The sequence below is a fragment of the Apteryx mantelli genome, chromosome 1 (assembly GCF_036417845.1).
Source record: "Apteryx mantelli isolate bAptMan1 chromosome 1, bAptMan1.hap1, whole genome shotgun sequence".
Lineage (NCBI taxonomy): Eukaryota > Metazoa > Chordata > Aves > Apterygiformes > Apterygidae > Apteryx > Apteryx mantelli.
The window spans coordinates 30,642,339-30,666,245 of record NC_089978.1 but is presented as its reverse complement, the minus strand read 5'-3'; the positions used below and the strand labels follow the sequence as shown (position 1 = coordinate 30,666,245).

The 23,907-nt window shown below is 35.5% G+C and overlaps 1 protein-coding gene across 1 annotated transcript in view; it reads right to left on the bottom strand.

Annotated features, from left to right (window-relative positions):
• Window positions 1-1,768: 1,768 nt before the first annotated feature.
• The window catches only part of COG6 (component of oligomeric golgi complex 6), a 58,291-nt gene continuing 36,152 nt past the window's right edge, over window positions 1,769-23,907 (bottom strand). The window contains exons 13-19 of the mRNA XM_067291558.1: window positions 23,387-23,504; window positions 15,877-16,008; window positions 15,186-15,353; window positions 13,092-13,199; window positions 11,479-11,532; window positions 8,869-8,948; window positions 1,769-4,341 (exon numbers count right to left, since the gene is read on the bottom strand). Coding sequence (XP_067147659.1) covers window positions 4,194-4,341; window positions 8,869-8,948; window positions 11,479-11,532; window positions 13,092-13,199; window positions 15,186-15,353; window positions 15,877-16,008; window positions 23,387-23,504 — 808 coding nt within the window. The 3' untranslated portion in view covers window positions 1,769-4,193. The remainder of the gene's footprint in view (window positions 4,342-8,868; window positions 8,949-11,478; window positions 11,533-13,091; window positions 13,200-15,185; window positions 15,354-15,876; window positions 16,009-23,386; window positions 23,505-23,907) is intronic.

Genomic DNA, 23,907 nt, shown 5'->3' with positions numbered 1-23,907 from the left:
TGGGTATAGCAGTTGCAGGATTGTCTTGAAGTTTAGTTTGTGAGGTGTTTTGAGAGCACTGGGGAAAAAATGTAGAGAGGTTCTGAAAGTTTGTTTAAGAAGTAAAGCCAATCTGTGAAAGAATTAAGTTATATCACATACCTTTTACTTCTACTGTTTCTTCTAATTTGCTTTTTGAAATTCTCCCAACTATTTAAACATAACTCCAACTTAGCATCAATTTATGGCATCTTGCCCTACCACGGCTGTTTTGGATTACTGCACTCATCACAAGCAAATGGTTCTTTTCCCGAATTTTTCCCTCAGAAGCAGGTGGCAGTAGATTTCGAACAAACACACACCCATGTCTGTGTTGCTTCTAACAAGGGTGTATTTTAGTCATGGAAATAAGTCTAACCCCTTCACTTAATTTTAAAAATTTTAATAGCCTTCCCATCCCCTGGGTTCACTGGAAAGTGACTCAGCAAGGCAAGCAAAGGGATTAAAGAACAGCTAGAGTTTTTAAAATGAATGGAAAAGTTTAGTGGTTCTGAAAATATTTCCTCCCCCAACACTTATTTCAAAAACTTTAATACAAATAATTACATCTGAGTCTATGAAGAGACAGAATGCAGGTCTAGAGTCATAAATCACAGAATAGGGAGAAGCACTCTGAAATGCTGCAAAAGAAATGTATTATCACCTTTTCCAATCCCTTTAAGTTTCTCTTTTTCTACATTAGAAAAAAAAAATCAAAGTGACTGGACTTCTGTATGCTTGCTATAATTAAAACAACTTTTACATTTTGTTTTTTGTGATAGTGTGTATATTTATAAAGAGAGGGAAGGAGAAAATTGTATATACAAGATTGAACATAGAGGCATTGTTACTTGTATGGATTAACAGCCCTTGGATCTACCTCAGACTCAACTCTGTAGCTTACTGTTGGCTGAATACTTCTATAGGCGAGAACATACACTGGAGAAGGTCTAGACTTCACTCCTCAGAAGAGCCCTTATGTACAGACCACAGAGCCAAACTCTTCCTTGCTTATACTGTCTCTTGCCTCCTGTATTTTGCATCGATTTCTGCACAGCTGCTTAATTCAAGAGAGCTGCCTCATCTCAAGGTACACAACAGCCCAGGGGTTAGGATGCTCTCCAGAAATGAGGCAGATGTCAGAGAAACTCCTTTGGCCCAAAACCGAGCTCTCCCATCTCCCAGGAAAGTGCTCTTTGTATCAGAGAACTATGCAAAAAGAGGCCCTTTAGTTATCTACTCTCAGAATTAGACTCAGCCCAAGTCCCAAACACAGGGAGCTACATGCTAGAAGTAGTATTCAAACACCTCTTTACCCAGTTTTCCAGTAGGCTGGCTGCATTCATATTGCTGCTCAGCCCAAGATAATGGGTTCGCTCTCTGGAGGCACGCCTCTCCACAGAAAGTATCTAAGGACCAACAGCAGATGTGCCGAGTAACTCAGCCCAGCCAGTAAGCATCTCTTTAAGCACAGTGGTGCTCAAGTCAGATCTACGATAAGTAATCTGAATATGGACCCAGCACTGATGCCCGGAATGATTCCATCTGCTACAGCATTTATGGGTCATCCATCAAACCGAGCAATTTGAGGACTGCAGCTTCATTCTTCCTGGTGTGGAAATCCAGGATATTTATAAAATAAAGATGTCAGAAATGCCAAACTAGAAATGGCAAGTCAAAAATCTCATCGCTGTTTCCTTCTTCCTCATAGGAAGGCAGGCATAGGAAATAACAACATGGAAGACAGAAGTCAGCAAATCAAAAGCTTTTATTGACATATTTTGTCATCCGTGACCTTTTGTCATTTACTTCCATTGCACAGACCAAAATTAGTGATTGATTCTAATTTTTATAAGTTACAACTTTTATAGTTTTTGTATTATTAATAAGAGGAGAAGATAAAGTCATGGATAAGTCTCTAAATGGACTTAAAGACAGGAAACAATTTTTTATGAATTGTCATGCAAACTACTGACTGATTATTGGAGACAGGTTCATTTGTAATTTGAGGAAATAGTTCTCTGAGTATGTTAACAATAAGCTAATCTATAACCCTTTCACAAGTGATGTAATTTTCACATATTAGATAATAATTGTAAGCATATTAAGCAATATCAACATTATTAAACAACAAAAAATAGCCTTCTGAATATACACTACAATAATGCAAAGTCTAAATCATTTAAAGAGCCTTACCTACTAAGAGAGCATAATTTTCCACTGGAGCTCTTCTAAGCTTCCTGAATTTTTTTGTCTAATAGATTTGGAGTTTCTAAATGGAGTAACTCCAAACATAATATTCCAATTTATAAAAGAATTTGTCTGATCCAAGAACTCCAGAGACACTTAAACTTTCAAATCTTATTTATATTATACCAACAAATTATGCCCATTAAAAAGGGAGATACTGCTTTAGAGTGGTATTACTACCAAAGCTGATTTCTGAGCACACTGGATATGACTTGTGTAATGAGTTTTCCAAGAGATGAAAATGTATTGTTGCTGCTTTTCTCTACACCTTGCTCTTTTGCAAACATTCACTAAACTGCAGATTTGGCTACAACTAAGTATATACTTTATATCGGGAATATTATCTTTAACAAAAACTTCCATCTTAAATTTAAATATAACTGATTCAATATGAATGACTGCTCATCTCCTCCCTTAACATACATAATTATGCAACAGCTAATATGAGTGTAAATTCTAGCAACTGAAATAACTCACAGTGTGATACCCATACAACAACTCAGAGAGAAAAAAAAAGTTAATTTCTCCCAAGGAAAGAGTTCTCCTAAATTCTCCTTTAAAAACAAACAAACAAAACCAAACTCCTTATACTAACTTTTTTTTTAACCCTGAAGTCTTCTGGGTTAAAAGACTTCCCTGAAAGAAGACTACATTTCTTTTAAGAAATGTACAAAAATATCACGAGGAGTGACAGACAACAGGTGTCCTACTTATTATATATTTTACTCTTTTACTAGAAGGAAAGATCCCTGAATTACAACTCTCTATATATGTATAGTTTCTAGACAGAGCATTTTCAACTTTGTACTGAAGGAGGGAAGAAACAAAACCTTCACTCGTAGCTCACTACACATCAGCCAGGCACAACTATATACCCTGGCTCTCCCACACAGTCCCCAGAACAACTTAAGGCCGCCACAGTTGCGCCTAATTGTAATTTTTAGGAGCACCATTGTGGACATGTAAACCACGGAAATCTCTTAGTATGTTATTAATTGAATAAATGCTTGTGCTAAAGCAATTGAACTTTTTCCGTATTTACAAAACAAAACAGAAAAAAGAACATGTACGTGTGAAGGAGGAATGGCCATACTTCTGTGCAAATCACCTTCCAAACCTACACTGTTATTGGACTCAACCTTAAGAGTTCTATCTGCAAGTTTCAATTGATACAAGGATTCCTGCAGAGGAACTGCGCTAAAACAAAATCCTTCCCAGTAAAGCAAAATTATAAAAATATTACTTAAAACATTAAGTTCCAGATTATGTACATGCATGTAGTTCAAATATTTCTTTTTCTTACAGAAAGTATCAGAACTAGCAACATAGATAATGGATCAAAAAACCCACAAAAAGCACACAAATTTTGCCTCCAAGATTTAATCAATAGGATTTCAGAAATGGCATCAAATATTCTAAAATGATTTATGGGCTGTAAAACTGACATAACTCAAGACATTCAAAAGAACATCAGTTGTATTAAAATTATACAGTATCAGTGTTTATTGATGAAAGGCTGAGAACAACAGAATGAAAGAACAGGGAAAGGAGCAAATAAAAATAATGATGAGGTTTATAAGAAATACTGTTTCAACCCCTAGTTGAAAGGATTATGTACAGCAAGGCAAAAGCTTCTTTCTCCTTTACTCCCTTTTTCAAAGAGATTGCATACTGTCAAGGTCCATGTCCATTAGAGGAATGCATTAAAATAATTTTTAATCTATACTCTATTTTCTGGCCTATAGAAAGTATTCAAAGACACAGGAAAGACTAGACTTCTGTCAAGCAGATTAAGCAAAACTGCATTCCTACATATTTTAACCATATAGTTATTATAACTCAAAACTCAATACAGAAAAATACCATAATGCAAACACTGAACAAATATAGTATTATGGATTCAGATAATTCTGGGGGAAGCAAGACTATGAAAGGAGTGTCTGAACTTGATGAGGAGTTCTGTGTAGTATGGTTTCTGGATCCTTATATTCATTTGAGGGGTTCATCACAGCTGCATATAATTCACCGTAAGCTCTGCAGACCAGTTCTGTTGACTGTTTCATTATCTGCTCTCTAAAAAACAAAACAAAAAAGAAATTGCAAATTGTAGGGAGTATAACTACACTACACGCAAGAAATTAAATATAAAATAAAAATGCAAAAAAATGGAAAAATGTCACTGTCACTGACAGTGACACTGTAAGTAACTGTCAGTTATTAAAAAGTCCTTATACTTCAACTGTGAAAACAGCTTAAAGTTTTATTATAAAAGAAAGCTCTTCCCTCTCTTTGTATTGTACATACATAAACTCACATATATGATCTCGATAACCAAGAAATTACATTCTTTATTTCTGCCATCATGAAAAAATGGCAAAGGATGGAAAAAGAACTACATTTAATTTGCATACAGTATTTTTTCACCTGTACTCTCCTGCACTGTTTAATAGAATGATAATCTTACTGGTCTGTCTCTACCTCCTGGGGCTGCTGGCTGTCCTCTGTAAATATATATATTTTTTAATCTACCAGCAAATGTATTATATTCATATTATCTTGACACCACCTGATTCCATAGTCTGTCAAGGAACAGGAAAAGCTGAAGGTGATAGCGGTCAAAGATTTAAAAGTTACTATGGTCTTTGACAAACAATGCTATAAAGTCTGTATCCTGTTATTCTTATGGATCAAAATGAGTAACAATGTACAGAGATCTGATGCTAATGTTCACAGAAAAGTTTATTATTTTTTGAAGACAAACTAATATTTTTATTTTACTTTGTTGAATCAGTTTGCTTTAATCACCATGGCAATATATTTACAGTTGCACATGCATTTTTATCTATCAGAAGCAGTAGTTACAACTGTTATATAGTCAAACCTGTGCAAATGGACCATCAGGAGAAACTGAGGTATCACAAATTCCAATTCAGCACTGCTCTAATATGCAGCAAAGAAACAAAATCACCAAAATTGCATCCACTAAAATCAGTGCTGAATTTGTCAGCTCTTGGGCATAGTGAGTGGGAATTGACAAGTTAATGCAATCTCAAATACCAAGTGTGTAGAACTTTGTGTTTTCAGGAATATTAAGAAATGGAAAACATGATAAAGAAGATTAAGAGACAAAAATTACATTTTATTCCAATGCCAAGTATCCAGCCTTTGGATAAACATGATCAAGTGGCTGTATTTCTAGATTATTTAGAATACTTGCAGATAGACTGGCCTTATAATAGCAAATCTAGAAACACTGTTATATGGGAAATACATTCAAGGTTTTCAGGTAAACAACTGCCTCAACACAATCTCGAATCACTAAGCTGTGTAACATGAAAATGTTTTAGGAAAACATTGCACAATGGAATTTGTATAAAGCTTACTAACTGTATTACACAGACTACTATACTGAAAGAAAAAGTTTATTAAAATGTTCCAGAGAGCTGAACAGCATCAACCGAGTCTTTCCATCAAATATCAGTGTCATTAATCACCACATTAGGATTTCAGTTGCCATAACAACATGATACAATTTATCACTAACACAAACTGCAGCACTTTCTAAAAATAGTAAGTAATTTCAGCATTCAGTTTCTGTGATCCAACACAAATGAAAAGAGCTTTACGAGACCAACAACCACATATATAAATAGCTTAAAATTTTTTAAATGAGCAAAGGAATTTGAAAGACAACAGCATGCACTAGCAAATATTGGAGGGAATGTTCTTCATGGTCATAAAGTTTGTATTATATTACCAGTGAGTTTTCACTGTGTAAAAAATACACTAGTCCCTTACCAGAAGCACATGGTCTGATTTTAAGAATCAAAGAACTGGTTGCTTCCAGCTCAATAGCTGGAGAGTGGATCACAACTACGTGATTTAGAGGACAAGTCTTCAAAAATGACACCAAACCTCTGTAAAACTAACTTGAAAATCTGAACCACTATAACAAGAGATTAAAATTATAGTACTTGTCAAATGTTTTCCATGAATTTTGGAAAATTACTGAATTTTGCATATTTACTACAGGTAAAAAGAAAATAGACTGATTCCACACATATGCACCTAAGTAAATATGTATCTTGACTTCAGCAGGATTCCTTGTGTTTAAAGCTACACATTTGATGCCTAAGGGATTAGCAGAGTTTTTATTTTTAATTCTGTGTAGAAGCTGACCTATAGCATTGAGTTACAGCAGGTTAATAAATTACTGTGTGTCAGCTGAGCTGTAGTGGCTATGGTAATTTTCCTCATATAGGCTCCCCACTCACCTCCTGGCTCCCTACTGTTGCAAGATAACATGAATTCAGCTTAAACTGCAGTAAGAGAGGTTTAAAAACCTCATAAATGGGATGAGGCTATGAGTGCATACATAACCAGTTTATCTTGGTTCATCTGACAGAAAGAAATTATTAAGCCTAAGTAATTTCACTGTTTGCCTGAGTCTTTATGGTAGCATAAAGTCTACCTCTAAAAAATTGCTTCTGTGTTAGCAGTGAAAAATTGAGGCTTTCAAAATACATTTACTGTTACTATGATTTTTAAATAGACCTACATTAAGAAAAAGACCAAGAGTTAAAAATCAGGTTTAATAGCTTGACACTTAGAAGCAGAATTTCAAATGCTTCATTTACATTATTCTTTAATCTCATCTGGTTGATATGTACTGGAGTAGAAGAGTAACTCTCATACAACAGAGTTAGTTCTGCTGGCTGAGCTGTGGGAACAGTAACAGCAGAGAGATCCAACAAACAGCTGAGAAGAAACAATATCTCGTAACGCAACAGTCATTTCTTCAGTGATAGACTCAAGGCTAAGGAAGCACTGGTCTTATGGCACGAAATTGTTTGTGGACGAGGAAAACCCAAGTTGAAATATGCTGGTGTTATGGATCTACAGTAACATATTAAAAAGTGATACTGGTTTATGGATCAGCTTAATGCTAGCATTTATATTTCTATGCTAAGATTATTAACAGGTCCTTGGGCTTGTATTTTTTCCAATATAGACAAGTTTGAAACTTCAACCAAAAAAAAAAAAATCTGGAGTTCTACAAGCAAGTTGGTGACAAATTCTAACTGTCCAGTTCAACGAGTCAAGACAATATAATGAGGACAACTAATGTGAATAAAAAACCTTTAAGTGAAAAAAAAGCTTAGTACCTTAAAATGATAAAAATAGGGTCAAATAATGAACATTTTGATCATTATTCATTTGGTTCCTGAGGACTTCAGTGAACTATATATGAACTCAGGCATTTGGTAGCCTAGGCCAACAAATAATAACTTATGTAATTACCACACATCTGAAAAGACCTTCAGAAAGTTGCTTGGGTAACAATCTTCTTTCTCCAGATAGCAGAGTGTTTAATGATTTCATTTTCAGACTATCATTATAGGCAGACCACGCAACTATGCTAGAAGTTGCAAGTGCTCAGCACTTCTGAAAAGCAAGCTTAACTGGTTTATCTAATACTGCTCCATGGACTGACAGTATTGAAAACAGAAATTGGTGTTTGGACTTCCAATCCCCCACACAGACAATGTCTGTCCTTTTATTCAGGCCACGCCTACGTACTTCAAAAATTTTTACTCAAGCAGATTAAAACAATGTATTTGTGCCAAGACCAAATAGTTAACTGAAAACAGAGTCTAGAAGTTGTATCTGAATCACAGAGAGGTAAGAGATGCATACATCGTGCAACCTGTTCCAGTGTTCAACCACCCTCACAGTGAAAAAGTGCTTTCTTATGACACTGCAGGACAGATAGTAATAATGAGACTCCAAACATTATGTCAAAAATATGATGTACCAGTCACAATTTTTCATATGTTATGTAACTTGTATTCTTCACAAAAGCATGAAAAATAATGTCAAGAAAACTTTTTGATCAGTGCAGCATATAATTTTCTGAATTTAAGTACTACAAAATTACTTCATATGGTTCATATTTAATTGGAAAGAAATTTTTGGCATCTTCCCTAGCCTTAGGGTTCAGTTGGCCCTTATTTGTTGCATTTTAGAATATATTCATAAAACAAGAGAAGTGATACATAACAAAGTCCTCACTTCCACACTTCAAAGTAGAAAAAAAACCATATTATGTGAAAAGTAAAGTAATCTCAGCACAATAATTGATGAGACAAGAATGTCAACATTCTACAGTAGAAGACAACAAAGTTGAAAAATTCTAGACTTGATGCAGCAGTGGGGATAAAAGAAAATTTGAGTGGAGAATTACATATTTCATCTTTCTTTGGAAGGCTTATAAAATAGTTCTAAAACAATTTACAACTAAGTTAACAAAAAACAATGCCAACACAATAGAACATGTTCAGAAGAGATGAATGTAATTTATTTTGATATTGCCAATTAAACCAGGAGTAACAGCTTCAGAAAGTTACAGAATTACATATTCCTAACTGCTTGTTCAAGAAGAGGAGAGGCAAAACAAACTGAATTGTGACCTGAAGGACATTGCAAATGTGATTACAGCTGATAACTTGAATTCTCTATCATGATCCACTAAAACCTAATCAAATTCATCTTTCTGATTATTATACAAGCACAATAGAAACTCAGAGTTAAGATACTTACTTCACAGTGGCACTCAGAAGGAAATTCAGCTGGGACATTAATAGACTATCTGGATCAGACAGATAGCGATCAAACTGAGCCTATGGGCGGGAAAAAAAGAGAATATGAGATCAGCATACTAAAAACTTGCTGGTATATGAAGACAGATAAAAAAATACAGATCTCTGAAAAGCGATTACATTAAAATCGCACCTTCTTATTTGATGGAATTTGCTGTTTTTATTTATTTAAGAACCTAACACAATATAAAATATTTAAGGCAGAACTTAATAGTCCAAACCAGATGTCTGACTTAAGTGTTGAAGTCACCAAAATCTTAAGTTTCTGATCCTGAGGAGTACATGTGGAGGGCATAAATAATGACAATTCAGTGTTCGTAACTAGCTAAGTTTTCCGTGCAGCTGGTGGATATATGTTTGCACCCCCTGAAAATCAGACCTGGTCTATTCAGTGCAAAGGGAACACATTAGCCTCCAGATAGCAACTCAGCCTGCCCAAATTAGACATTACTACTTACTGAGAGCACAGGGGGCACTGCTTAATAATCCAGTGAGGACTTAAGTTGGGAAGAACAAGACCATGGGACCTAGTTGAGGCTCCTTGGATTATTCCTAGGCTTCCTCCTCCCCCCCCATATAACGTAGTATAAAATACTGCAGTGATTTGATTCTAGTAGTTTTGGAGAAGAAAACACAACGGAGGAATGTCACTACTATCTTCTACTATCTACTAGGTGATTATAGAGAAGATGGAGTCAGATGCTTCCCAGAGGTGCATAGTGAAAACATGAGGAACAACTGACAGAAGTTACACTAAGGAAAATTCTGATTAGATTTTAAAGGAAAAATTCTCACCAAGAGCTTTGTTAAACACTGAATATATTACCCAGAAAATCTGTGGAATCACCAACCTTGGAAATACTCAACAAGACAAGGCCCTAGGAAACTAACATCTTAGCGAGCCTACTTTGAGCCTTCCAACCTAATTTATTCAATGGTTCAATGACTCCAGCAGTTCACTGCTGATCCATTCCCAGCTTGGTGATAGAACTGGACTCCTTCCAGCTTGGGTCTCCTCCTGGACCTGTAGTTCCTGTATTCCTTATTACCCAACTTAGTTTCAATAAGAGACATGCAAGATGGCAAATGCCATCATGCAGGATACCCTTCTGCTCTGCTTCACTGGGCAAATCTTTTCAAGCTGGTAAAACCTAAAATCCAAGTCCAACTATCATTCAGATGTGCAGGAAGTAGGCACAAATCACCAGTTAAGTCAGTAATCGTTCTCATGACTTAGCTTTTCAGGGTTATCTGCCCACATTTGGAATGTAGCAGAGCTTTAGCTGATAGAAAAGTAAAGACTTTACTAGAACACCATTTCTGAGCACACATGAGCAATTTAAAAGTCAGGGACCGAGAAAACTTTTCAGGTTAAGTTGTAAGGCAGTGAATTTGACTGTAAATTCTTTACATGGTTAGAGCCCTAGGAAGAAGACAGACTAGACTGACACTTAGAATTTACATGGGTTTAATTTTGGCATACTGGGTTCCATCCTGGTTAAAGTGTGTTCACACAAGTACACATTAAACAAAGCTATGAGGAAAATAAGAGAGTTTGATTCTTACATAACTACTCAGGTAAAATTATTATGTATGGCTATAGACAACTGAGTTACATATATGTAATTTAGAGGGGCGGTGCCCAAGCTGTGGTCTTTAAACTCCTGGTTGGTCTACAAGGCCATGAGAAGTAGAGACCTATTTAGTAATTAAAAAAGAAACAGCCTTCTCCTCCCCAAAATTCAAGCCACTGTGTGATCTAAAGATTTTTACTAGACAATCTAAAGATTTAGACTAGAACTCTCTTTTTGTGAGTGTGTGTGCATGCAGAAAGAGTTACAGTTAAGCATTCAGAATAAAGCTGAACTTGGCTAACAAGAAGAGTGGAAGTTCATATACTGTTGGCTACGGAACTGTGAGATCACTATCTCTATGGAAATTAGCCTTGTACACACTAAGAAAAAAACATTAGCTGATAATTTGTTTTAAAATATATTGTAGCTTTCAACCAAAAAAAAAACAAAAAAAAACAAAACCAAAACCAAAAACTGTTGCATATGCCCAGCACTTATCTCCTAAGTTTAGCTGAACTATTTGCATAAAGTGAATGCCTTAGGACTAAAATTATAAATGATAGCAGACCTATATTTCAACGCATTCAGGCAAAAAAAAATTTGGGGGATTAAAACTAATTAGAGCTAAGCATTTGCTGTTAGCAATTTATGATGACTCACAGAATAACATTCTTGTAAGTAAAGTTCTGTTTCTCAAGGCTTAGAAACTAATATTCTATTACTATCAGTTCATAAATAATTTATAAATATATGTATATGCATTTATTACTTGAAGCAGTCAAATTACTATAAATGAAGAAAGTATTCCCAGACACGTAATTTAGCTATTATTGAAGAGGATGATTGGTTAGTTAGTTGTGTTACCCAATGACTTGAGCTAAAGAATTTAGATGAGTATCCACTGTTTCATACAATTAATAGTATTCTTTCCCTTGTCACAGCAGTAACACCACAATATGAAATTGAAAAATGCTTACCATTGCAGCCTTCAAGGACACTGAATCTAGACTTGGCAAATTTGAAAGAGGACCCTAAGAATTAGCAGTTGAAGGAAAAAAAAAATCTTATTAAAATATGGAAAAAGATAAGAAATAATCCTACAGTATGTCCAGTACTAATTGTTACTTATTTAGGAAACCACCAGGATTTTACATGTTTAGAAGCTCAATCACCACACCAATACTGGAATGCTGTAACAGTTCGTTTGTATTTCATTACTTTCTTCAATTAAAAATAGCCAATACTGAGTTCTTCATGTGTCCTTTCAGACCCTTTTCTTTCTTCTTTACCATTAACTGACAAGGTCAGGAAAAAAACTCTTCCACAAGGTCTGGGACAATAACTGAACTGCAAAGTTGTCCACATCCCTTTAGTACTGTGGAATTACAGAGGGCAACTTCCTTCTAAGTCATCTGCTCCTGGACCCTGCAGAAATGAAGTCTACTTGCAAACAAAATTTCTTTGCTTACATGGCATTAGAATGCATACATGCTGTTTAACCCCGCAGTAAATCCTGCAACAACCTTGTCCCAGCAGTCAGCCAGCTTGACAGATTTGAATGAAAATACTACCAGAAAGTCTATCCACCTTGCAGATTGTTTAATAGAATCAGCCCTGGTCTACAGCAGAATCTGAAATTTATTTTAGAATAGGAGATAGACTCATGACTAGGAAACCAAGTGGAATTTGTAATCAGATAACTAGTACATTTAAAATGTTTCTCTTTAAAAATCTCTGTTGAGTTTGAGCAATTTATGCAAAAATGTTGGCTGAAGAAAAAACATGAAGCTCTCCCAACACAGTGCTGTTTTCTCCAGAAATGTATTTCTTCACTTTAGTCAGAACTAACTTTATGATCACGAAAGGACATCGGCATAGGCGAAGGGAAGAATATGGGGTGTATTTACACTTATCCTAAGAGCTGTGGTTCATAAAAATAAAAGAGCAGGAGCTCTGAATTCCAGTTTTCAGCTCATTCTAAAAAATCTTATGTTGTCACTTTCATAATCTCATTGTCTTGGTGCTAGAACAGCCAGAGCAATGAATAAACACACAAAAAAAGATATTATAATTCTCATTAATATTAATCTGCCAATTTTTCACAGGAGAAAAACAAGGCAGTAGTTGTCTAATGCATCCATGTAATCTATTTGGTGCATGGTGTTAACACACGTGATGAAAAAAATCTGAATGCTGTATGCACAGTAGGTCCAATATGTTCTAAATGTCATGGAGGTGGTATACATATTGACTACTTGGGTTTTAGAGCCAACTTTACTTGGACACGTTTTGAGACATATTAACCAGCTATACAGTGATTCTGAGAATGCAGAGCCTGCTGAGGGTACTCAGATCAGCTGCACAGGACTGACGTATTCCAAACCTGCTTGGCTTGCTGTATGTACAATGTAGGGGAAATCTGTACTTGCAAGGTGCCTTTGGCTAGTAGTCCATATGAAAAAAAAAAAAAACAGATATTACTGAGTTTTTGCTTTCACAGGAAACTTATTTTTCAAAAACATTGCTGCCAAAATTGGTACAGTTGGCATGTATGCAGTGCCTCCTGAACATATAAATTATATCAGCTTACCTGTTCCAGTTTATGTTGCTGCACAGTGTTATATATGTAACTTAGACCAGCTCTAGTTAACACATAGGAAGCTTGTTCATTTATGAGTGTATCTAAATGAGCTTCAATCTGAAATTTTAAGCATAAGACATTTATAAAATGTGCATGTAAATGTTAAAAAGAACAATTTATAGGGTTAAAGAAAAGGTTTAACTGTCATCTTAGAAACAAAAAATAGGAAGGAGAATGATAACCAAACAAGGAAATATCACAAATACATACAGCGTAATTATTTTAATCATTCATTTATATATTTTAAATTATAAGAAGTCCCTCCCCCCCCCCCAAAAAAAGTTAACACTTATCATGTGTGGCTAATAGAAGAGCCTAAATTTTGCATTTGTAAAATCAACAGCCCTAAAAATTAAGGATAACAAAGCTCTAATCTTATAAATTGCCATATCATTTTCTTTGTGGTACTTTGTTCCTTGATACGTTGCTATTTTGTTCATTTATTCATTGAAAATACATGATAAAAAAATAAAAAATCAACCAAACCTTACTGAAAATATTGAAAGCAACATGGCAGTTTTGTCATAAACAACAAAAAACAGTCTTTCATGATGAAAATAAAACTGAAACTAAACCATGATTCAATACTGATAACCATGTATTTGAAGAAAACCTTCAACTGAAAGGACCTACCAAAATAGAAAATTAGATTATAGCTATCAATTTTGCTTTAATTCTCTTCCTACAAAAATGTCTTTTATAAAAGAAAACATCTCTAATCATATTCATAAATATATTTTACATTCTTAGTGTAACTTTCAGTTTGCAGAGAAATCAGTAAATCCAGTCACAGCTGCAACAATCTTGAGTATTCTCAAAAAGATTTGGGAATATATACATTATTACTTCATTTTTATAAGTAACTATCCCACATTTGTTTTATTTCTCTATCTCAAGCAAAAGAAAAAATTTATAATTTATCAAATTCTAGCAAGAGTTGTGTATCTGATATTTTAAAGAGTTCACATTCTTACTTCCTGAAATTCTTTAGACAAATCCACCTTTCTTTTTTTAATTTAAAATGCCTTCCCGAGTTTTTTTCTATGAAGAATGTTGTTCTTATTAAGTAAACTATTTTAACTCCACTTTAATAACCTACTTATGTATAATCTTAAGATTTTTTTCAGTCTATTCCTGTATTTGCATAATGGCTGAAGAAAGCAAATGGCGTTAAAATGTACAATCTTCAATTCTACTGCTTATTTGAAGAATAAATAAATTGCAACATTTACTGTGGGAAAAAAGCTGTGATAGTGGAGATTTGAGATCCCCTAGAGACAGTTGGTGGGGGCTCTTTTCTGTGGCAGAGCTAACCGGTGCTAGAAATTCTAATTAGGAGTAGATGGTAAAAGACAGCTCATGGCAGATCTTTATTTGTCACCTTCAAATAAGAATTGTGACCTTATTCCATGTCCCCCAACCTCAAAAGCTCTCCTGAGATGTATTACAGAAATGTTCATGTAGCAAACCTATAAATGGGCAGTGCTTAAGTCTTCCCAAGTCAATGGTTTATAAACTATGTTTCAATTTCAAAATAGTACCAAATATGAATTATTATCCTGGTATGTTAAGTGAAACCAATAAACAAATGAGAAGGGAAGGGAAGAAGGAAGTGCTGAAATAGTAAGTTAATTTATGCTATATTCTAATATTAACACCCTCTTATGATGGAGTACAGTCAGTTATCTGACTGTTAAGAGCTTTCGACTTTCATTTGCTTCATCTGTGGACGAGTATTAGAATGATTAGGATAATAGAAATTTTCACTGATTTGCGTTTATCTGCAACTAAAAACAAAAAACACCCCATCTTCTAATCAGTTCTTTTTTACTGTTTAAAGACATAGAAGTATAAAACATGTTGTACCCCATCAGCTCTGATAACAGAGATTGCAACCGATACCAGGTAAGAACACCTCTTATCCTAACGTTTTCTTGATTTAGTCTTGAAGCAAAATGAACATTATAAGTATGCTCACTTCACAGCTTACAGTCTGCAAAATCAGGAAGAAGTTCATTTTCTATTTGGGCTGTTAATGCTTACCTGAAACTGTAACATTTCTAGACGTTTGTCAGTGAACTCAAAGAGAGCCAAAGTAGTCTTCATCATATAAAGTGAATTTACCATGAAGGTTGCCATATCAGCTGTGCCTAAATTACTAGCAGACATAGTACACATCTGTAATAATGGATCTAGCACACAAGACAGAACCTAAAATGGAAAACACACAGAAAAGAGGAAGGGGAGGGGAAGGAGGAGAAATGTCATATTAGACTTCTAAGCTCATTCAGTCTCTATCACGCATTTATTCCCCAAAGCAGAATAAAGAGAAATGAGAATTTCCAACTGTGAAAGCAGTTTTCTACTGGATTTGTCAGCAGGTGATCAGCTACCATAGTGATGGGTAAAGTGCAAAAACCTGAGAAGAAGAGATTCTAACCTAGCAGGAAGAAGAGTAACCCACATTAGATAACTGGCAATTGTGCAATCTTGAGGGAGTATTTACTTAATGGAGTAGTAATTGGACAATAGAATTTAGATACTGTGTTAGACTGGCACTCCATACTGTACTGTAATTATCCAATTTGTTAGTCACCATCTTATTCGTGTTAAAAATTGGGGTTTGGGAAAAGTCTCCAAAATGACAGCAGACAAAAAAGATTCATGTTTTACCCGTCTTTTGTGTATCAAGACTAACTTTTTTTTTTTTTTAAGCTGTCAAACATCCTTATACCTGCACAAAGTCGGCTTGACGGGCATCCAAAGGAACAACAGATGAGTCGTGAGATGCCAGAACCTCCCGCAGCAAGTTAAGTGTTTGATTTAGTGCAGAGCTTGGGCCAAGATCTGGAGGTGGGAGTTCAACCTAAGGAACAAGATGATCTGCTTTTTTCTGTACTCCATTTACAGCAAACAACATGCAATCTGGTAACGCACATACAACCAGCTAACAGCAAATCCACATATGGCAGAGAAGGACTTCAGTTTCTGACACTGGAGACCTAGTATTTTTCAGGTAATATTTGCTTGCAGCTTTCAGCATAATCATCCCATTCGATAACAACCAAGTAAAACTAAATTCTTCCTTCCACTCGGACTATGCCTGTTTTACAGTCTAGAGAGCTAGACAATCTCCAGCTCCATATTTGTTAGATTAGGTACCAAACAACAGCCATGTTGCTTGGCACCACTGAGGCCACCTTGAGCAGGACTTGCCATAAACACTCCAGAACCTAGCGCGGGCATCGCTCTGGGATATCAGGGCTATGCTGCAATGGTTGGAGGAAGCTAAACGGCTTCTTGATAAGGCTGCATAGCCACTGTCATGCTGAGTGACTGGGTGTGAGAGCTACAATGGGCAGCCACAGTCGTACATGTGACAGCCTCAATCAGTAGCAAGTCTGTACCTTCAGTTACCGGTACACAAGTTAACTGGGCACAAACTAACCTAAGTACACCTATATAAGCTGTGATAATACTGCAAGAACTGGAATGTAGGCCTATCTCAAACATGAGAAATGTGAATCACAGATGTTTAAAAAAAGAAAGAATAAAAGTTCATAAAGTTCACAGAAAAAAGAATACGACTTTCTGAGTCAGGTTGTAAAGTACCTGAAATGGACTACAAGTCTGTGCTATTTTTAACAGAGAATTACATATTTTAGACTTCCTTTGTAACAGGCAAATAGCCACTGTATCATTTGTAAAATCTTTTTATAATATGCAACCTAGCATATTTTTTTCCCCAAACACTTCAGCTCAAATGTAGTTGCAGCTTCTCCTTCTCAATGTAATCCCAAACTGGCTTCCAGCTGCCTCCGGTCCCCTACCAGAATCAAGCTTTCTGGCCTCAGTTCCTCCTGACAACACTCCTTTTCCCTCTTTCCTCTGTCTCCTGCCTGCCCCAGGCCAAATACAGATCTGGCTGGATCATGTGGGAATAAGGAGACCCTGAGGAATACAGAGCATGTGAACACCTCAAGGCATAATCTCTTTCCAGAAGGATAAGGGAGAGCTAAGATTGCCCTGCCTTGTGACTAGCCTGACTGTCTCACTCAAGGTATTTGGGCGCAGTAAAGCAAGGCACTATGCACTTCTGCAGACCTCTCAAGACTCCAGCTCAATAAGGAAAGAAAGCAGCCTTAGATGGACCCCCAAGCCACAGGCAGTATGTTCCATACCTTCCAGAATAAGAACTATTCATTAATAGCACAATAAATGAAATGAGTTTCCTGGGGGGGGGGAGGGAGGGAGAATGGATTAAAGAGGCAGAGACTGATGGCCAAAGAATCCAAAAGGAAAGCATAACAGACATCTTCTGAGAGTAGCATTCCAGAGGCGCCTTGAAATGAATCTCTACCTAAAGAATGTGCCACTAGAGAAAGAAGAAATTTAACACTCTCTCTTTTGAGCCTGGTCTAGCTTGCACACTTTGTACATTTAGAAAACATTCAAGATACTGCAAATGTCCACATATTGTTGGTAGGACAGATCAAAAAAAATTTTTAATGCATGCTTCTGGATACAAAAAGTTCCACCACGCTTGCTTTCCAAGAGATATCACACTGAATTCGGGGAACTAATGGAGAACTAATTCTAATAACCTCAGAGAACAGTTGTTGTTCAGCCTAAATAGTCTTGAAAGTTTAAAAGGAATATTCTCCTAGCAATGAAGAAACAGTAATTCAGAAAAGGCACTTATTCAGTGCTGATTAGTACCAAAGTTTACTGAAATTTACAGCAGTGAGTGACTTCTTGTTTATTCTTGTTTATTATTAGGGGTATTGATTGGGCCCTGAACACACTGTTCTCAGACCTGAACTGGACCGTGTTCAGGAATATTTTGGCATTAATTTGAGACTTGAGTCTGATGGGGTTTTCACTTCCAACACACACACAGATCATGGCAAAGATAATTTCAGGCTTCTTTGCACAGAACTTTTGTTTCTATCAAATACAGTAAATTCTAGTAAGGACTGGAGCGGAGCAGAGCAGCTTTGTAAGATTATGAAGTTATAGTAGTGTTAATTAAAACAAAAAAGTAATTTAAAAACATCATTCCTCATAGAAAATACTGCCCAGAGTGATAAACAAGAGGTTGGCAGCTTTTTGAAGGGCCTAATCAGCTTTTAATGGAATCTTTTAAGAACCTCATTGGCAAGGAGGTGGAGAAAAAGCACTAGAGAGGTGGAACCTTGGGAAAAGATATCTGGATATTTCATCCTAGTGGTTACAACTGGTATGTGCCTATTACAGACTAAGTTCACTCTACAAATTGAGACCACTTCTGCCACAGTAAGACAGTAGTAGCATAAGAAACTTGAGTGCAAATCTACCAGGGAAGCTTCAAAGAAGCTTTCCTAGGCTCTTTTGAGCCCCATTAGGATCCCACAGAGATCAGCAGGGGTTCAAAAGTAGAATGCCTAATGACATACTTTTCAGCTATTTTTACATTGGACCTGGAAAAGAGAAGACAACAGAAAAATTCTTTTTAGTTTTGCTTTGTCCACATGGATCCACTCAGACCACAACATCAGCCTGTATCACTATACCTATCCATTAGTTGGTTTTCCCAAAACCTAAGAGGTTGCATTCTGACAGGAGCCAAATTATCAGGGTGTTTATCAAGTTTACAGTTCTTCCCATTTAACGTTTCAATATCTTTCCACTAAAAAACTAAACACACAATGTGATTGTAAAATTTAATTTATACACATCTATTCTAAAAAGCACAGCATTAAGGAACAACAATCCCAAAGCTGGATTTGGGATACTCTACTAATAACCTTCTAACAGCTCAGAAAGCATATGACAAGTTAGTTTGACATAATCTCTCTACTCTCACGACACCTTTTATTCCATTTACTTCAAAGTTTTTAATTATTTTTTTACTTAGTAATTTTTCTAGAGTATTACTGAAACATGAAGAAGGATAGGTCTGCCTGAAAACTCCCACCATCCCAATATATTAGCTGGTCCAATAAAACACACTGGCATAGGTTAGTCTAACAGGCTAGTTAAGATGCGTCATCAGTGGACTAATGATTTTGCATGACAATTCTCTCAATAAGAGAACTGTGAGAAGAGTCCGCTCACTCCAACACATTAGGTACTTTGAACTTTGCTTCCAGTTTCAACAGAGCAGTATCTATTTTCTGTGCATTACTTTAAATTAGTACTTTTTTCTGGATTTATCATCTGTACAATGGTAATCTGTACCAGACAGTGAGTTCTGAAGCTATCCTTGGATTATATTCTCTTGTGCCCTTTCATATGTCTCAGTTTCCCGTCGGGATTTTTTCCCAAGAAAACATCCCAGTAAGTTTGAAGGCAATGCTCAACCCAGGATAACCAATAATCTAGGGAATTAAACTGTGGTTATGGGGAAATCAAACCCAAAACCTTATCCTGATGTTCTTCTAAATCCAAAGTAAGTGGTCTTGAGGAGTTAGCATATTTAGCCTTGTCAAAAATATTCCCAGCTATCTCTACTCAGGAGCAAGCTTTGCCTAAATACAATTATGACTTATCAATTATTAGATAGACTGCAGATATTAAAAAAAAGTATACTATAGCAAGACACAATGACACACCAGTTTAATCTAGACAGTTCTCCCCAAACTACAACAGATGAGAATTCGTATAGGTTTAAAAAAACCAAAACAAGTCAAAATTCACTGATAATGACGATTAAATCTTCTGGATTTTGGTAGCTATAAACAGTAATTAAGAAAACATTCAAAATCTTCTTTAAATGAAATAAAATTCTTAGAATTGATTTCCATTCAGAATTTCTTGCTTATAATTTCTAGATTATCAGTAACAATTGATGATACTGAGGGAATATATCATCAAAATGGTGTAACTCACACAGGCTATATTCACCTTTTCTAACGATCTAAACAAAGGAGGCACTTAGATTATAAAAATAAAAACTCCCCACTGGTATTGCTAATCTATTTCCAAAGTTATTTAAATTGCTTTAAGAATTATATTTTAAGCTAAGTAACGAATAGTTCATAGTCTTTGAGACAGACTTAGAAATCCTTTAAAAAGCAAAATATAAGCAATAACCTAGAAATAAGGAAAACCATGATTTCCAGACTGTCCAAAGTGATAAGTATATTATTATTTTCACAAGCAAGTATTCTCAAGTATCTATGTGCATACCAGGAGATCAGCCACAAAGCCTTCATAATTGCATACTGTAAGCAGAAAGGGTCTGTTTTCCAGTGCTTTAACCATCTCTGAAAATCAAAACATTTCTGAAAATGGTTGCAGTGCACCGATGCATGCATAGTTGGCCAAAAGCTGGTAAAAACATTGGGATGTGAAAAGAATCCTATTTATACACATACACACTTTTGGTCTAAAACACATCAATAAAAAACTGAATGATAAAGAGCAACCTTGAGACTCCTCATGATGCAGAAGCATCATGACATTCACTGCTAAATTAATGAAGAAATATGAAAAAGCATATAAGCTGGTTATTTGTATTTTAACACACAATAAACTAAGTTATAGGAAAATTAAATTTGTGACAAAATAAAGGTGTTATATGTTTCTTATATCTTTATGTTTCTCAGAGTGTAATTCAGCCTATTGCTTTTGCATTTTTTTTGTGAAGTAAAATTAATTTCAGTCACGAGAATATAAGACATTATTTCTCAATTTAGTAGTCCATTCACAAAGGGAAATAATATGAGATGCTTCAAAGGACTGTCTAAAACCCTCTGTTACAAGAACTACACATCAGTATAGTAAAATTCCATCTCAGCCAAAGAGTTACCTAGTTGTTAACTCCTGAAGCATACAGGTTAATAAATGTGGTTGCCTTCATCACTCACACTCTAATCCTCTTCTGAGTCTCTTTAAGCTTTTGACCTCTATTATATCCTGCAGAGAGATCTTCACAGGGCATATATGTAATGTAAAATAATACTATTGTCAATGTTTCAAGTTTAATTTATAAAACACGCTTATGAGGAAGAGCAATAGTATGATCTTTTTACATTACCTGATAGGCTTGGTACACCATTCAATATTCTGAACACCTTTTAGCGAAGTGTCATTGCAGGTGGCAGTGCAATCACCACCTTTATTTAAAGCCAGTAAAACCAAATTCAACTCCTTTAAAAATAATGGCAGTGTCTACAGCCAGTTACAATCAGGCTCAGGACTGAGGGAGGGGGGCAGAGCAGTGAAAGAAAATTATGCAACCTCCCCATAGTGAGGATACAAAGAACACATACTATTAACTGGGGGGACCACAATTGTTTTATCATTCCTTCTTCTCCTTATTAATTCTGATCTTGTCTCCAAACTGAAAACAGTGTATCACCCAAAACAAAAGTACAAAGTTTGCGAGTTATATGAGTAGAAAAATTATGCTGGATCCTGTTTGAGTAAAGATGCAGGACAGAAAAGGATGAATGCAGTATAAAAACATGAAAGAAGATACTAACACGATTTGAATAAGCACAGAAAAAGGCATAGAAGGACAGCTTTTGGATACAGATCTGACTTAGAGTTGCACGCCAAGAAAGTCTTTTTGTTAAGCACTTGTTTGTACACTTTTTGTAAGTAAAGAGTAGTCATGTATCTTTGATAAGGTCCATCAACGATTTCTCTTCATAATAGAAAAAAGTACAAAAATAAGATAGTTTAGGTATTAGGGGAAAAAAGTTTTGAAGAATTAATATATAGGCAGCATATACCTACAACAAACCATAAGCTTTACTTGCTTATTTTTGGTAAAAATCATACTGTTCCTTCACTGTAGGTTTTATAAACTCAAACTTCAACTGAACCTCGAAGACACATTAGCAGCAGAGCACTGCTTTCAAATGAAAACAACCCATGAGTACAAACTGAATGCACTAAGTGGACTTTATCATTATGGATTGTAACTGGCAGCAACCAAACGAGTCACCTAATGAGGGGTATGAAACCACAGAAAGGAGTCACTGGAATATAAGCAAGGGAAGTAGACGAGGAACAACTGTTCCTTTGAGAAAGTCCTCAGCCACTGTAGAAAGACAGGAAAATAGGACCAGAGGCAAACTGTAAAGAATGGGAAAACCATCCTGGGATCACAGAACAACAAAATATACGAAATTCAGAAAGACCCACTGAATGGTGAGGGAACTACAGGGTTTTGCACTCAGAATAGTTTCTGCAGATCTACCTCTATCTTGTGTTTTTCTTGCAGGTAACGTACAATTAATTTAGAAATTCACTTACAAAACTTGACTTTTGTTTTCCACTTTCACACAATGTTCTTAAACTGGAAAAAAAAAAACCCTGATAATGTGGAGGCTTCTTGATGAACTTGGGTTGTGCAATAACTTGGAATAAAGAAAGCCACCTCTTCCTGGTTTAAGAACCTAGACAACTCTTCACATTTCAGAGAGGGATGCTGGATGAAGAGCTGATCCCTAAGAAATGGAAAGGGACTTCTGGCCTAACAGTTTGCTTTGACTTTGCTTAGATCTCAAAAAGGTGAGATTTAATGAGTGGATCCACAAACAGCAACCAGATATGAATACTGCAGGGAGAACTCAACAAGAATAGCATTAAGTACTGAATAGTAAGAAGTTCAGCAATAATACAATTCAAAGTAATCTGCAGGAGCAAAAAAAAAAGACACAGAGAGAGTGATGCTGGCTTAGGTATGGTTGTTTGGGATAACAAATGGATATTCTGCTTTTAATGGCAGCAATGTTCATGTGGGAAAACTGCTTTTATAGAAAACAGAAAAGTACAAATTTTGTTTTTACACAGTTTACCACATTGGGATATACTTCATAACTCCAAGAAAGGAATTATGTACATGAGCAATTAACTATAGATCTGCTGCTGCTGCATTAACACAGATCATCTAGCTCAATCAGCTGACTTCGCTATACTGCACTTAAGGAATTTTTTTTTTGTTTGCCGTAGAGATTTTAAAAATCTGTAAGCTGCTCTGCTGCTCTGTAAACAAATACTGTTTATGAAAGTATTTTTAGCTATATGTGGTAGCAAACAATTGGCAAGTTTTCACAAAAATAAAACTATTACAAGAATTAAAATATAAAAAGGAAATTTTCTGTGTAGTTCCATAACACCTATAGAAACAACAAAATGTCAATTTTAGGAAACGTCAAAGTATAAAACAACAATTGTGCATCTAATAATTTTTCTACACAAAGAAAAGTATTTGTTTTGAAACATGAAAGCTGTATGATTTTGAAACAAACCTTGTCCATTAGTTTACTTGCATGAAGACTCAGGCTATTAAAGAATATCTTCTTGCTCAGCAAATGCATTTCTTCAATTGTTGTCAACAGTGTGGCTGCACTGTTTCCTACAATACCACTGAAAACAAAATTATTTCGTTAATACAAAGGGGGGAAGGGGTGCACAGGACAGAGTCAGATACTTTAGATGCAATTTCAAATATGATTTGTTCAAAGTTGAAAATGTACAACAAATCATCATATATGGAACTGTTCTCCACATTGGCCCTCTGAGAGATTAATTCATAAGTAAGATGACAGAGAGAACAAACATTATCAACTATGTCATCAAACAATTAGATACTATTTTTAAGTACAGTCTATCTAAAGCTTAGCACAAACTTTCTGATATAATTCTAGTATTTACTGGATTTTTGTTTTATTATTCTGTACCTCTATAGCAAACATAGATTATGTTAACAAAAGGGCTATAACTTTATTCTATCTTACTATTCTCTAGGGAAATGCTCCACTTCATTGTG